Raw genomic sequence first — 14,897 nt, forward strand, 5'->3', positions numbered from 1 at the left:
TCATTAAAGAGACATTGTTTTAAATCTTATCTTTAAGTCTACCTTTTAGGATAATAATCACATTAAATATTATCTCAACTAGAAGTATCCTTAGAGGCCTAGTTTTTTGGCCTGCTTTATGCCACATGTTTGAAAGACTCCAAACCTGAGTTACCAATTTAAAGCTGTCTTGCTACCAATGTTACATCTTTTAAATCATACCCAATAACTTATAAGCTAATATTCTGTGATGAAGACAACACAGAGCATATTATACCTTTAAGACCAGTAAAAACCAAATTAAGTGGCTACAGGGATCTTATAAATTTAGACCAATCAAAGAATTTTACTTTTTATAGCTATAAGATAAAAAAGCACTTTGTCATTTGCTAAACACAATAATCACGATTGCAGAGAATTTTCTAGGACAAAACCAACTATCAGCTTTTTTTTTGCCTTAAAACTAAGAAGCTGTAGACTCCTTTTCTTTAAAAGCAGTTTTTTCAGCAGTGGCTCCCCTGCTGTGCCTGATTCTTGGCTAATGTTTGGGCCACTCTCGGGCTTTGCTGAACCAGCAGATAAAGTCTTAGCCATTTTTATTTTTCAACATGAAACAGAATATTCAGTCATTCAGACAATGAGACAAAATACACATGAATTGACATTGAACGGATTGGTGCACCAGACATTAGACAACACAAAGAGGGCAGAGAACTTCTGCTGTAGGGGCCAGAGAGAATAAAGCAAGGCGTCCTATCCTATCGCACCTCCAGCAACACTAAAAAATGAAGTTTAAAACCAGCGCTAGCATAAATACCAGTTGCTCACTGTGCCCAATACAATCTTCTGATTTTTTCCTTCTCATGGAGCTCCACACAAGACAGCAATTCCCTCAGTGTTTCCCCACCGTTCCAATGTCCCTGGTTCGACCGCCAATCTGTTGTATGCCGGCCCGAGGCCTACATGAGCAGGGTACACCTGGGAGGCAGGCTGGGGCTGAAAGAGGCTTAGACGGCGAGAAAAGATAATGAAGCCAAGACTACGTTCCGATTAAGGCCTTCGAGTTTAGTAAGAGACTGTGCTTATAAAGGGGGAAGGCCCATCCCCCTGCCAGTCCATTCTTTGTGTCCAGAGCCAGCCTGTAGGCGATGTGCAGGATAGGATGTATCCTGGAGGAGAGCAGAGGCAGGTGACAGAACAATAGAGCCATCTAGGTCGGAAGGCTCCACCCCAGGTATTCTCATTCTTAGCGGCAGCAAGGTTTTCATCAGCCCGCTTCAGGCTGGGGGAGGCTACACACACATACACACACACAACGCCACACATACACCCTATACCATATACACACACACCACACACACACACTCCATACCGCGCGCACACACACACATACACCACACCACACCACACAAATGGGTGTGGGCACTCACACATACAACTACACAGACACACAACTCCATTTAAAAGGAAAAGAATATGTTTCAGTATTCTGATAAGATATAGATGAGGGGAGGGATGGAGAGAGAGGAAGTGGGGAGGGAGAAGGAGAGGGAAAGAGACTTAAGTAGGCATTAGCAACCTCATACCTGATTTGAAAAATGGAAATTTTCGTGAATTTCACATCTGTCTTGCCATGTGTGGTGGGCCTGAGCCGAAGGATTAGGGCTGAGATTTAGGAGTCCACCCAAAATTTGCCCCCCACCTTTAGCCTAAACACTGGCTTTCATCTTTGATCAACCCAGACTCCGAGGCTAACAGACAGGACATGGACAGGTAGACCTGGGGCTGTTAGATTCCAGGCTGAAGAGGTTAAAGGTGTCTGAGCTCCTATCAGGAGGAGAACAAAGTTTCTTTCTTTGTCTTGGTCCTGACACTTGTAGGCCACTTAATCCTTTGAAAATGTCTCTCATAAGGATGGCACTAGGAGCCAGCAGTGGCTGTAACCCCCAGGGCACTGGGAAGCAAGGAGGGGAAGTAGGTTCTGGATGCTTCCAGACTGCAGGGCTGTGGGATGGAAGGTGGTTCTAGAACCAGCTTCTAAGTTGTGCATTGGCTGCAGGTTTTCTTACCTTAAAACTTGTTACCCCTGGACACTAAAGTAACTTCCACATCTTTCCCTATGCTCCAGACACAGGACTGTCCTTGGTGTTCTGCTATTAACCTGGAGTTTGGAAAGCCCTTTCGGGTAAAATCAGCTCCAGGTCATGTCAAGATGAGGCGAGCTGTATCTGGGACCAGTTTTAAGTGCCTAAAGTGAAGGCTGTCTGGAGGGAACTCCTCAGCTACCCTCAGACTGTTCTGCCTGCCCCACCCTCTCTTCCTGTCCTATGGGAAAGGGGCATTCCCACCCATGGCCAACTCTCTCTGATGTAGCCATCTCCTCAGCTGTATTTTGTATTTTCCTATGGGAAAGGGCATTCCCACCCATGGCCACCTCTCTGATGTAGCCATCTCCTCAGCTGTATTTTGTATTTTCCTATGGGAAAGGGGCATTCCCACCCATGGCCNCCACCCATGGCCACCTCTCTGATGTAGCCATCTCCTCAGCTGTATTTTGTATTTTCCTATGGGAAAGGGGCATTCCCACCCATGGCCACCTCTCTCTGATGTAGCCATCTCCTCAGCTGTATTTTGTATTTTCCTATGGGAAAGGGCATTCCCACCCATGGCCACCTCTCTCTGATGCAGCCATCTCCTCAGCTGTATTTTGTGGTCATCTCTTAGTCTCCCTCTCTCCACGGGTTCATAACCTCTGTGGCTGCAAGCATTTGGGTGTCTTTCTGTGCACAAAACAGTCAATAGCCCAGTCTCCTGTAAATAAATTTCCATTTGCTAATCCAACGGACTCCTCAGACCCCACCCTAGGAGCCTTTATGCTCTGTGGAGCATCCCATACTCCCCAACCACTCTCCATGAAGTGTCTTCTGCTGCCTTTCTGTCTGTCCTCTGACTCCTGTCCATGGAGCCTGCTGGGTCTTCTGGATCTTCCTTTCTATCTATTGATCTCATGTTCACTGCAACAGCCCGGCCTCTGTGCTGACAGCCCCTAGATACTTAGACCAGATAACAGAGGAGCCTCAGGGGACACTGCTGGACTCCTCTACAACAGTAGTTTCTCAACCTGTGGGTCACAACCCTTTTGGGGTTGAATGAAAGAGTCACCTAAGGCCATCGGAAATATGTGAGACCACAGGCAGGTCGGCCCACACGCAGATACCCAGACTTGTACTAAAGGGCTGCAACATTAGGAAAGTTGAGAACTGCAGTCCTCTAGGCAGGTTAGTCAGAAAATGCTCCAAAGTATACACATGTATTCAAGAACAAACACATGTAACGAATTTATCTTAAGACCCAAGTCACTCTAGCAAAGTCTTCCTTCCCTACAGGCAGACAGGACACTGTTGTTGTAGCAGTATTACCCTGTAGTCTTTCTAATAAATGTCTGTCTACTCAGATTTAAGTTACTCAGATATGTTCTCACATCCCTGTTAGGGAAATCAGCACTGTAGGGACTAGACCACAGGTGACACGGAATTAGATGCCTCAGTTTTCATTGTGTGTAAAATGGGTACAACATTAGTACCAGCTCATGTGCTTGAGTTACTTCAGCTATAAAGCTAGCAGTTAGTATATCCTTGAGGCTGGGTATTTTTGTGAGCAACAATTAAAAAAAATGTTGATCTTTGATTAGTAGCACTTAGGCCAGTGTCTGGCACATGGAAAGCTATCAATGAGCACAGAATAAATAAGCAAAATGAAATGTTTCAGAATTGAACTGCACACGGATATGTTGGCTCCTCTAGTTTGCCCAGTTGCAAGAAGGTGCAACTAAAAATAGTGTCACCATGTCATCACAACCTGGCCCTACTCAAGTGTGGAGGGGACTAAGAATAGAAGCTGCTGCTGAGCCTGACTGGAGACAGATCTACCATGCCCCTTCCAGACTCTGCAAGACTGCAGGCTATTTTGGTCTGCCACCTAGGACCAGCCCCATGGGAAACCAAAGTTACACCAGCAGATTTTTACAGTTTTAGTTTTAATTAGAATATAATAATATTAGTCCCTCCCTCCCCTTTCTCACATGCTTCCCCTAACCCTGGAAAGTTCATGGACTCTTTTTACTATTCTTACACACACACACACACCCCTTGCATAAATACAATCTGTTTAGTCTGTTTAGTGTTGCCTATATTTATATGCCTCTGGTTTTAGGGCTGACCAAGTATACCAGCATATTTAAGGTTAGTTTTCAATAAATAGTCTACTGGGGGATAGTAGGATCCCTAGATTTAAAAAAAAAAAAAGTTAAAATTTAATTGTATGCATATGGGGTACCACACAAGCGCCTGGTGCCTGTGGAGGCCAAAAGAGGGCATCAGATCCTTGAACTAGAGTTACAGATGGTTGTGAGCTGCTAAGTGCATGCTGGGAATTGAAGCTGGGTCCTCTGGAAGAGAGATAAGTGCTCTTAACTGTTGAGCCATCTATGATACCCTGGAAGTGAATATCTTAAGCTCTACCAGAACCAGAAATCGGGAGTTAGACTACAGCTAATGAGAAGATGATCATGTCTGGCCATAACTGTCATGTATGACGATAATGAAAACATTTCTCATGGTCACAGTCTCTACTATAGTTGGAGATAAGGATGATGTCACTGCAGTGGCTCTACTCCTGATGCCAATTTTGTAAAGAAAAAAAAAAATTGTAAGAGTCTTGTAAAGAATTTGGTTTAAGACTAGACCTATGCAGGGGAATTAACCTCCCTGTGCCTTTGTCCAAAAGCAACAGTAAAACTAGCATCAACTGGAGCTATTCAGACAGGGTAAATTAATGCATGCCAAGTGTCACATAGTAGCCAGTAGCCATCACTGTTGCCAATCACTTACTGTCACTTTTTTTTTTTTTTCAAACCTTGCATAGGTGCGGTGCTACCTCTGGCATTAGGTCTGGCCATCACTGTTTTGTTGCTTCTCATGGTGACATGCCGACTCCGACTGGTGAAGCAGAAACTTAAGAAAGCCCGTCCCATTACATCTGAGGAGTCTGACTACCTCATCAATGGGATGTATCTGTAACAAAGTTCCTGAAGCAGCTCGGGGCAAGGATGGCTATCCCTCACAATCTGTTCTTTGGGTTCTATCATTAAGATGTTTTGTTTTAAACTGTGCTAGAAGACAGTGCAAACACAAGCCTTGACTTATCATGAAATCATTTCCCTGGGATGTACGATGTCTTCAAAGGTAGAGAGGAATTCATAAGACTGAAGCTTGTTTGCTGAGACAGAAAGTCAGCATGTGACGAGGTGACAGATGGAAGTCCTGCCTTTTATTTGTGAGGTGCCAACTGCTGGCCCCTATCAGCTTTCTTATCTTCTGGCTCTCTTCTCTCCACTGAGTTCTCATGAGCTCTACTTTCTTTTCCTCTGCCAAATACCTCTGAAAAAGGATGTTAAATGAATTTGCCCTCAGTGAGATGTTACCAATGGCAGGTCTGTCTGGATGTTATAAGCATTCTGAATAGATCAGTGATGTCCCACAGGGGAGGAATATAGGTTCTCCACCCGGCCCCACCCTATGCTTCTGACCAGGCCATGGTGGTAGCTGCCACACCTGGCTGACCTTAGAAGAATCCCTTTTGGCTAGGGGCAACTGTAGGTGGTTATGAAATGAGAGCAAGCTGGCAGCAGAGGAGAGGGGGCTGGCAGGCAAAAGCAAATAGAACCCCAGCCATGGGATACGTAAGGACAATCTACTCAATGCTGCTTCATGGAATGGAGCGGTGTGGCTGCTTTACAAGTGCACTGGTTCTCAACATGAGCCTTTCTGATGAAAAAACGTGCGAATTATCAATCCAAACGGTGATGTCTGGGTGTTTGTAAACATGTTGCCATGTCCAGGTATCGCAGGCTTTTCAATGGAATGAGCCAGATGCTTCCCTTCGTATGTCTTGCAGGGCTGGAGGTGGGACGCAGGAGCCTGGTTGGGCTAGATAAGTGCTCTACCACTGATCTACACCCCAGCCCTCACTGTTCTTTATGTTATTGAAATGTTATAATGTACAATCAACTAATGTCAGGATGTATTTCCAGAGCAGAAAGCACTTTTGCACAAGTTCCCCTTTGCAGGAAACTGGCATCCAGCTTAACATCTTTAAGTTTGTAGACAGTAAAGGCAGATCTTCCCATCACCACTTAGTGCCAGGGTGTATACTCTAGAGGCTACTCTGAGGGGACTGCAGTGTGGTGCCTGTTTATAATCATGATGTTCCTAGTTTCTTTACCCTAAGTGGCAAACATTACAAAACACTAAAAACCACTGTAGTCTCATTAGTTTAGACTCAATATAAAGTAGGTGGTTCCTTTAACACAGGGTTAGATTTTGGTGAGGGAATATAACCTACTGAAATGTGTTAAGCAAAGGGTAGTTCTAGAAAAACAAATGTTTGCTTTTGTCTCTTGAGACTCTAACTCCAGCCTCTTACTGACTATTTAGAGCTAATCAATGGTGTAAATGTTACAGTAGCAGTCTGAGAATGAATGTTGAGTGAACTTAGCTACACTCTGTGATGCTGTGCGGCTCATTTTCATAGAGGTCACCTATAGCCATACCCAGTAAATAGAAACTGATAAGGCATGTTTCTTTCTGCACATTTTTTTATATACAAAGAAGTTATCTACAATCTAGTATTGCTATTGTTTTGAAGTATTTGAGAAAAGATGCCTTGTATGTACCAGTCCTTTAATAAACTATTTTATTCTTATGCCTTAAAAAAAATCCTTTCTTATAAATTATAGATTATGAAATGTGCCCAAACTCTAGTATTTGGATTCAGTCATGCCAACTCTGTTTTCACAAATGGACCCTGAGGGTTGTAGGAAAGTCAGTCACCCCAAGCCACATCAAGTCTGCTGGAGAAGATCAGGCCCTACCTAGTTCTCCTTATCTCCAGCTGGACAAGGCCTCTAAGAGTTGTCTTGTCAGTGACTTAGGGTACATTGGGGCTGGAGAGGTGGCTCAGCAGTTAAGAGCACTGACTGCTCTTCCAGAGGTTCCGAGTTCAAATCCCAGCAACCACATGGTGGCTCACAACCATCTGTAATGAGATTTGACGCCATCTTCTGGTACATCTGAAGACAGCTACAGTGTACTTAGATATAATAATAAAATCTTAAAAAATAAAAATAAAGGACACTTTACCTCTTAAACAAGCTGCATCACAGCCTTTCCCTAAGGCCTACCCAAAAGCTTAAAACTCACTCGTCAACTTGGTTCTTAGGACAAGGTGACAGCAGGTACCCCACCTTCCATATTTGATTGTCATTTACTTCTGAGATATAGTCTCTTTGGTAGGAACTTTCCCCCTCTTTCTTGTAATGACTGAGAAGTTGTCTTTCCCCCTTGCTCTTTTGTCACACCAACACTTGCTGAGTTTGCTCTTTTCCTGTATTTTCCCTCAATCCAAACAAGATGGCTGTCCAAGGCAGTCTGTTTGTTGGGGGCTTTGACTGGATTGCTCATGTAAACATCTCACAGATGGAGTCTTTCCCTTCATGCATTCCTTCAGAGTCACCCCAGGGACACTCTTAATATAAGCCTTGACCCTGAGCTGCTGAGACTACAGGGGGCTGTAACTTGTCACCCCTTACCTCTTCATGTCTAGGCCCCATTTCTGGTTAGGTGTTACCACTTCCTAGCACAACAGCCTTTATGCTTCTGGACCCAAAGTTTTGTACAGCTTCAGATTGTTTAAATTTCAGTGAGGACTTCTCACAAAGACCTGCTCTACTTATGCACCAAGGGGAAAGCAGTGGTTTCTTCCCAAGCGGCCTCATGACGCTGGCTTAACTGGCTTCAAACGTCTTGCCTGTGGCTTTATTCTCCTAGCTCTTACCCTAGGTGGGTCTAGTACTGTGCAGAAAAGAGAGAAAGTTACAGTGACTTCTGGGGCTACATGCTGCTAAGAGTCCTTGGCAAAGCATGACCAAAGATGACAGAAATAAAGTTAAGACCCACAGCAGGTGTCTCAGAAATGGGCTGAAGTCTGAGAGCCCCTTGTGACATTGGAACATTGAGATCCCAAGTACAGTCCTGTTTAATGCAATTTTAACCAGGTGGTGAAGTTAACCCAGCACTTGGAAGGCAGAGGCAGGCAGATCCAGGTTAACCAGGATTACACAGACCCTGTGCATGAACAAAACAAAAACCTAATTTTAATATAAAAACAATTTACAAAATGGCTTAGGAAAAACTGTTGGGTATAAAGAAAGGCTGCTTCGAGTGCTCTTTTATACTGTCATCATTTTATGTGCCTAAAAAAACTAGACTGTCATCACTAAATGTACCATCACAGAGGTCTGTGCAAAGAATAGATCAGAACAGTGGATGAGCCAATCCAAGGCCATGATGCCTCCTGCTTTTATTTTGTCCAGGGTATCTGATACAGAAAGTCAGATGCTATATAACACCCATCTTTAACTTCCTAGCCTGCTTTCTTCAGGTCTGCTGCCCATCTCCTAACTGTTCACTGGAGCCGAGATCATACGTGGTGTGCCCTGGCTCAAGGCTGTGGGTTCACGCGGCACCACTACCTGAGCTCTTCCCATCACTACATAATGTCTGGGTAAAAAATCCTTGTAAAATAATAAGAATGCTAAATCAATAGTGATAGGGGAGAAAAAAGGAAAAAAGCCAAGCAATGCATTTTGGAAGACATGGCCAAATGTGTGGGTGCCTCAAGCCTGCTCACAATTCAAATGTCCTTTGTTCTGCCACTACCTAACCTTCTGACAATTTTCATGTGTGTCATCCTCCTCCTGTTGGTACTGTCTGAATAAATTCTTCAGATTCTCAGCCCTGAAGGGCGACAGAAAAGAAGGCAGAGTGAGAAGTGAAACAGACACCAGAGGCTCCCAGCATTCACCAACCCAGGTCAGCAACCACCCTGTGTGTACTGGCAGAGGAACATCAATTACCCTGTTTTCCTCCCCACAAGCAAGAAGAGAATTGAACAAACTCTTGATGTAAACAAAAAACAGAGCTAAAAAGATGAACCCAGGGTTGATAGGGGAGAGCCAACCAACAACTGTTATGACTAAAGAATTCAAGTTGAACCAATTATTAGACTTCATTTCCATTTTATTATATTCCAATGCACAGTCACAGGCTTCCTTGGGCCAGTATCCTTTTCAAGTGGGTCCTCTTACTGAGAACCTTTAACAATGCTAAGGGCAAAATACTACTATCTTTCTGAAAGATGGTAGAAGCCCAGAGATGCAACCAAAGTCCAGTCAGGGCCCATCTCCACTACAGAATACATTAAGATATTAGGACATCAGGAACACAATAATCGATAAGAAATGATTTGTATGCTCCAAGAGTTTAAGTGCTTACCTAAAATAAGTTATCAGCGGTTGAGTTCTACAACAATTTATAAGATGACTCATGCTTGCTATTTGTTTATCAGTGCTGGGTGACAACACTGTCATGACTTTCTTTGGTGCTACACTAAACTACCAGAAATTAGAAAAATCTAGAGAGATAAAAGGCCTTAGAAACTCTGAGGAATCCCTTCAAGAATAGCTTGAAGAGTTTACAAAGTTATTACTTAAAAAACTGACTCTCCTTGAGAGCCCACTCAATGCTTACGATGTTTTAGTGCAGAGGTGCACTGGAGGAACTTTTTGTTTCTTTCCTGTAAGGCAGGCTCTCATGGGATCCGGGCTGGCCTTGTACTTGCGTAACCTAGGATGACTTCTGACCCTTCCTGCTTCCGAGTGCTGGGATTTCAGGCAAGTGCTACCATGCCTGAAGGTCAGAGAACAATCTGCAGGTGTCAGCTGTCCTTCTAATCTGTGGGTCTTCAGGGGTGGGGAGGGTGAAACTCAGGTCTTCAGGTTTGGCAGCAAGCCTCTTTACCCCCTGAGCCATCTTGCTATCCACCCCCACCTGCCACAAATAAACAAACAAACAATAAAACATGGCAGCTGCATGGGGGATGAAGTCCTAAGCATTGGTGTGGTCAGTAGTGTACGTCATTTCCCCGGGTGCCTATTTGTCCTGTTCCTGGCTGGGAAAGAGCAGCAGCCCTGAAGAGAAACTCAACCCTGACATAAACTTATTGCTGCAACCCAAGTCTGCCAGCTAGATTTAGCTTCTAGGAAGAGCAAATCTATAGGAAGAATTTATTCACAAGATCACACTACCTATAATGACTCAAAGTATCTTCATTGCCCTTTACATTATATGTATTCAGATGTACTTTCTTTTTCTTTTTTTTTTTTTTAAAGATTTATTTATTATATGTAAGTACACTGTAGCTGTCTTCAGACACTCCAGAAGAGGACATCAGATCTCGTTACGGATGGTTGTGAGCCACCATGTGGTTGCTGGGATTTGAACTCTGGACCTTCGGAAGAGCAGTCGGGTGCTCTTACCCACTGAGCCATCTCACCAGCCCCAGATGTACTTTCTATGAGGAAAATAAAATGCTCTGGAAATTATGCACACAGAAAATCAGCCATTTCTTACCTGTCTTAAACACAATAAAGGGCTTAGACCTCATTAAAACCATTATTCTATCTCTACCCTCTTAGTGCTGCTATTAAAACTGGCTGTTCATTCAACATCCTATAGTTTCAACTCCTAAAAGTGTAAAGTCTACGAGCAAGGCTTGGGCACAGAGTTTCTGTACAAATTGGGTGCAGTTTATGGTGCCTATTTATAAACTGTCCCCGCCGCTGGACGGCAAACTGAAGTGGAAGCACCACCTTCCGTTCTGAAGCCTAGCACAGAGATTTGCGTGCTGTAATGTGCAATGACTGCCAAGGATCCAGACTGGTGGGTAAGTTTAAGAATTTATTTGCTTTAAAGCCTGAATGAACATTTGACTTTACACATATTTCAAATGACCATGCATCCTGGACTCCAGGGGGTCACTGACAGGATTCCAAAGCAACAACCAGCAGCAAACCAAAGCTGGTTAAGGTTGTCAAGTCTGCGGGAGCACAGTAATGCTAGTTTCCTGGGACTGAGACCTAAGCCGAGAAGAGACACTTGTCAGGTGATGTCTGCGTGACTTTTTTAAATCAGTAATTTAAGGTGTGAAGAGTGGGGATGGGCTGCTCAGACTCTAAGAATCTTCTTGTTAGAATTCTGTGCCCTTACACAGAGAGGGAAGGCTTGGCTTTGCTTTGCTTAGCCCCGTTTACCGGGAGCTTGTAATCTTCTCTCAAGTTCTAGAATCTTCACAAAAAACTAAAGTCTTATTAGAAAATATAAAACCATATTTAAATAAGATCTTCAAAGTGCCATTGCCTTCACAGACATTTTACAGTTATTAATGAATCTATTTATAGATGAGACATGGATTTCAGCATGTTTACTCTCAACCACATTCTTCCCCATACTACATTCACCCACTCACTCACTGAGCATTTACTACAGAGCTATTAAAAAGCAAGCCTTGGGCTAGGAAGGCAGAGAGAAACAATGAACACAGAGTCTCTGTCCTGAAGAAATGCAGCCACATAGAGTGGGCGAATGCTATGCATATCTACCTCCTAGAATATTGTAAGACTACGACGCTTCCCCATGACTGTGGGCAGCATCTGGACCTAGCAGACCTGTGTTCTTCTAGATTCAAAGGCCACCAATGCTTCTTTTGCTTTTAATTTTATTTGGCAAAGCAGCGCTGCATAAACTGTGCAAAGACACAATCGCTTACACAGAATGTTAGATGCAGATACATTACCAGCAGCAAACTAGAAACAGATAAATGATATTGAGCTACAAGCCTCCTAGCATTTTTAGAAAGAGGAAATTTACATCAAAATTTCCAATCGGAACAGCTGAGTGTTTTTGGGACACCACCTGCCATCATCGTCATCTCAAGTTTCAGTATTTACAAACACCTAGTTTTAAGGTAACAGCAGCTGATTGTATCTACGACATGCTATCCTATGACACCACATCAAAGGCTTTTAAGAAAAAGCTCATCTCTGTTTTCTTAGTAGCATCTAACAGACATTGGCTACCAAAGAAGCTAAACTTGTGAATGTGGTGTTATCTGATGCACAAAAGAAATCTGATAAATTAATATTGGAACAGAATTAAGTGTCCAAGAAAAGCAAAGCCACTCATCAAAACTAATTTTTCCAGTTGGAGAACCCTTTCTTTTAATATTTTTTTAAAGTGAAATGTGGGCATGTTAAAACAACACACACAGTTAACGCCCTGCAACCTTCCTCTATCAGTTTGGCTCCTCGCCATTTGGAATTAGGAAACCCTACAAAACCACACGTTTTCATGCTGAAAGTAAGAGTGTAACAAAGTCCAAAACAAGCTGTGATGCTGTTGGTTCTCAAATGCTGTAAGGACCGAGAGGAGCGGCCCACTGCGGTTTATAGACTGGTCAAGCTCCCGTTGCTTTCACAATTCATCCCTGGGGAGAGAGTAGAAACAATGTAATTAGGGGTTACATGCTGTGAACTGGCTGGCCCTCGAACAATTTAGAGGCAACATTCAAGTCAGTAGTAAGATATTCACACTCCAAGCAACATAGTTAGAGAAATAAAAGCCCATTAAACCCCAAGCCAAAGCAAACTGACACCAGTCATTCCAAGCATCTCTGATGCTTCTCCCAAACACAGAAGCAAACCACAAACCCCAAGTTGGTTTTTTTTAATTCTAAAGGTAAAACTTCTTCCTTTCAAGGCAAAAGAATTCAGAAAACTTATGACTTGTGTCTAGGATCATCTTGCCGACCTACTTTATTTACTATAATTTAAACATTTAGAGTTCAAGTTTTTAAATAGATATAATCACAAAACTGGATGAAAAGAGTAGTCTTTTGCTTAGAGGGTCTGTTGGCACTTGCAACCCAAATTCTCTGGAGAAAATGCATCGTCTGATGGCAGGTTTTTATACCTGTCAGCTGATTTCATAAGGCAGCTTTATCAGCTCCAAGGAAACCATTCAGTCAGCCACGTGCAGCATGGGGCCAGCAGCTGCCAGCGAGAGGAGAGGGAAGTGGGCCATCTAAAGTCAAGTGGATGGCATGTAAACTCTACCTCAATGAAGCCAGTAAGCACAGAAATACACAAAAGCACCAGAAAGCCTCCTGGAAGGTAACTTGCATGATAAAGATATCACTCAACACTCAATTCCTTAGGGATATGTGTGATATCATGATTAAATCTCAACTGACTCAGAGAAATATTACATACTATGTATAGAGAAAGTGTGAGCAGCAGACAAACAGGAACTGGTTGCAGGCCAAAGCTCAGGCGTTCTACCAACCTGTCTCGGCAAAACCTAAGATGAATGCTTTGGCTATGATAGAGATGTGAGGTGAGAGCTTTCCCGGGGTGGTGCTGTGTTCAAAGCTTAACAAATAATGTGCCTGTGTTATAAATGATACCAAGATAATTATTTCTCTAGTAAGCCCCTTTTTATGCTACATGACTGGTGTGTGTGTGTGTGCACGTGCGTGTGTGTGTGTGTGTGTGTGTGTGTGTGTGTGCATAGAGGCCAGACTACTCTAGTTTTTGATTCAGAGTCTATTTCTGAATCTGGAGCATCAAGACTGCAAGACTAGCTGGTCAGTAAGCCCACAGAATCCACCTGCCTCACTCTTCCCTACCCACTTAGTGTGATGCCAGGGACCGGAACTCAGCCCTACCCAACCCCTTTTGGCACAGCAAGCGCTTTATAAGCCAAGACAGGTCTCCAGCCTCTGGGTTATCTTTTACATGACAATGATCGGTTCTATTCCATCCAAAAATAGTCTTCTAACAACAGCTTTATTATTAGCATAAAATAGTCTCAACTGCAATTCATGAACATGTTAGATTATCAGTCAACAGAGGGTTCCCTTGCTCTATTCACTAAGTTCATTAAAGCATGAATTAGGATACTAAACTGTAAAACCTGTGTTTATTTCTTGCAAGGCGTTAAGTAACTAATAAACAAATCCTAACGCTCATCAACAACGTAACACATCTCCAAATGCCCTGCCCATCATGGCTGCTGCTGCTGCTGCTGCTGCTGCTGCTGCTGCTGCTGCTGCTGCTGCTGCTGCTGCTGCTGCTGCTGCTGCTGCTGCTGTGGTGGTGGTGGTTGCTTTGAGGTTGTTATGGTTTGCTTTGCTTTGGTTTCTTGGTTTTTTGTGGGGATACTAGCGATCAAACTCAAGGACATCATGAGCATGCTATGCAAGTAATCTACTACTGGGGCCCATCTGGACTTTGTTCTCATGAAAAAAACAAGCTTTTCGAGTAGAATTTTAAATTCTAGGGTACAAGGAAAAGGAAACATTTGCTGTGAATACATACTCACCTTCCACACAACCTAACTCTCAAAGCCATCCAACTTTCTAGTTACTGAATTTTCCCCGATGTTTAAAAGTCTGCTTACCTTTATCTGATCATTTACAATAAAAAGGAGCATGCCCAAGACTTAGAAAGGCTCTTTAAAAATTGCTATATGTTTGTCAGTAGGTTACAACCATGTAGGTTTGTTGTATTGTTTTAATAGCTCTGTGTTAGTAATACTGAATCATATAGAGTCATTCAAGAACAAGTGAGATATACTATGAGGAGATAAACACCATTGTTTCCTAACAGTTTGAGTCAGGAAGATGCAGGGATTGCTGCAATGGGAAGAGATTCTCCTGAAGAAGAAGTGGGGCAGTTTTACTGCTAGGGGCTAGGCCATTGCTCTTGGTACTTACCAGAAACTGTCAGTACGACCCTAGTGCTGAGACACCATACTTGAGCCATAAACTATGGGGAACTCAAGCTAGTGCTGACCTGGAACACTACCATCCCTAATGGCTAGCTTTTATAGTTAAATAAAATGGAAAATGTTATACTGAAAGGAGGAAAGGAATCACCTATCTTTATTCAGCTGTGAAATCTG

General features: G+C 43.2%; 2 protein-coding genes across 8 annotated transcripts in view; one reads left to right on the plus strand and one right to left on the minus strand.

The window, feature by feature from the left end:
• Positions 1 to 5,837, plus strand: part of Lrp11 (LDL receptor related protein 11) — a 34,025-nt gene extending 28,188 nt beyond the window's left edge. The window contains exon 8 of the mRNA XM_021174499.2: positions 4,903 to 5,837. Coding sequence (XP_021030158.1) covers positions 4,903 to 5,057 — 155 coding nt within the window. The 3' untranslated portion in view covers positions 5,058 to 5,837. The remainder of the gene's footprint in view (positions 1 to 4,902) is intronic.
• A 4,985-nt stretch (positions 5,838 to 10,822) lies between these two features.
• Positions 10,823 to 14,897, minus strand: part of Pcmt1 (protein-L-isoaspartate (D-aspartate) O-methyltransferase) — a 48,272-nt gene continuing 44,197 nt past the window's right edge. For all 7 annotated transcript variants that reach the window (XM_029482903.1, XM_029482905.1, XM_021173626.2 and 4 more), the window contains exon 8: positions 10,823 to 12,420. In XM_029482903.1, coding sequence (XP_029338763.1) covers positions 12,408 to 12,420 — 13 coding nt within the window. In that variant the 3' untranslated portion in view covers positions 10,823 to 12,407. The remainder of the gene's footprint in view (positions 12,421 to 14,897) is intronic.

This window comes from Mus caroli, chromosome 10, assembly GCF_900094665.2.
Source record: "Mus caroli chromosome 10, CAROLI_EIJ_v1.1, whole genome shotgun sequence".
NCBI lineage: Eukaryota > Metazoa > Chordata > Mammalia > Rodentia > Muridae > Mus > Mus caroli.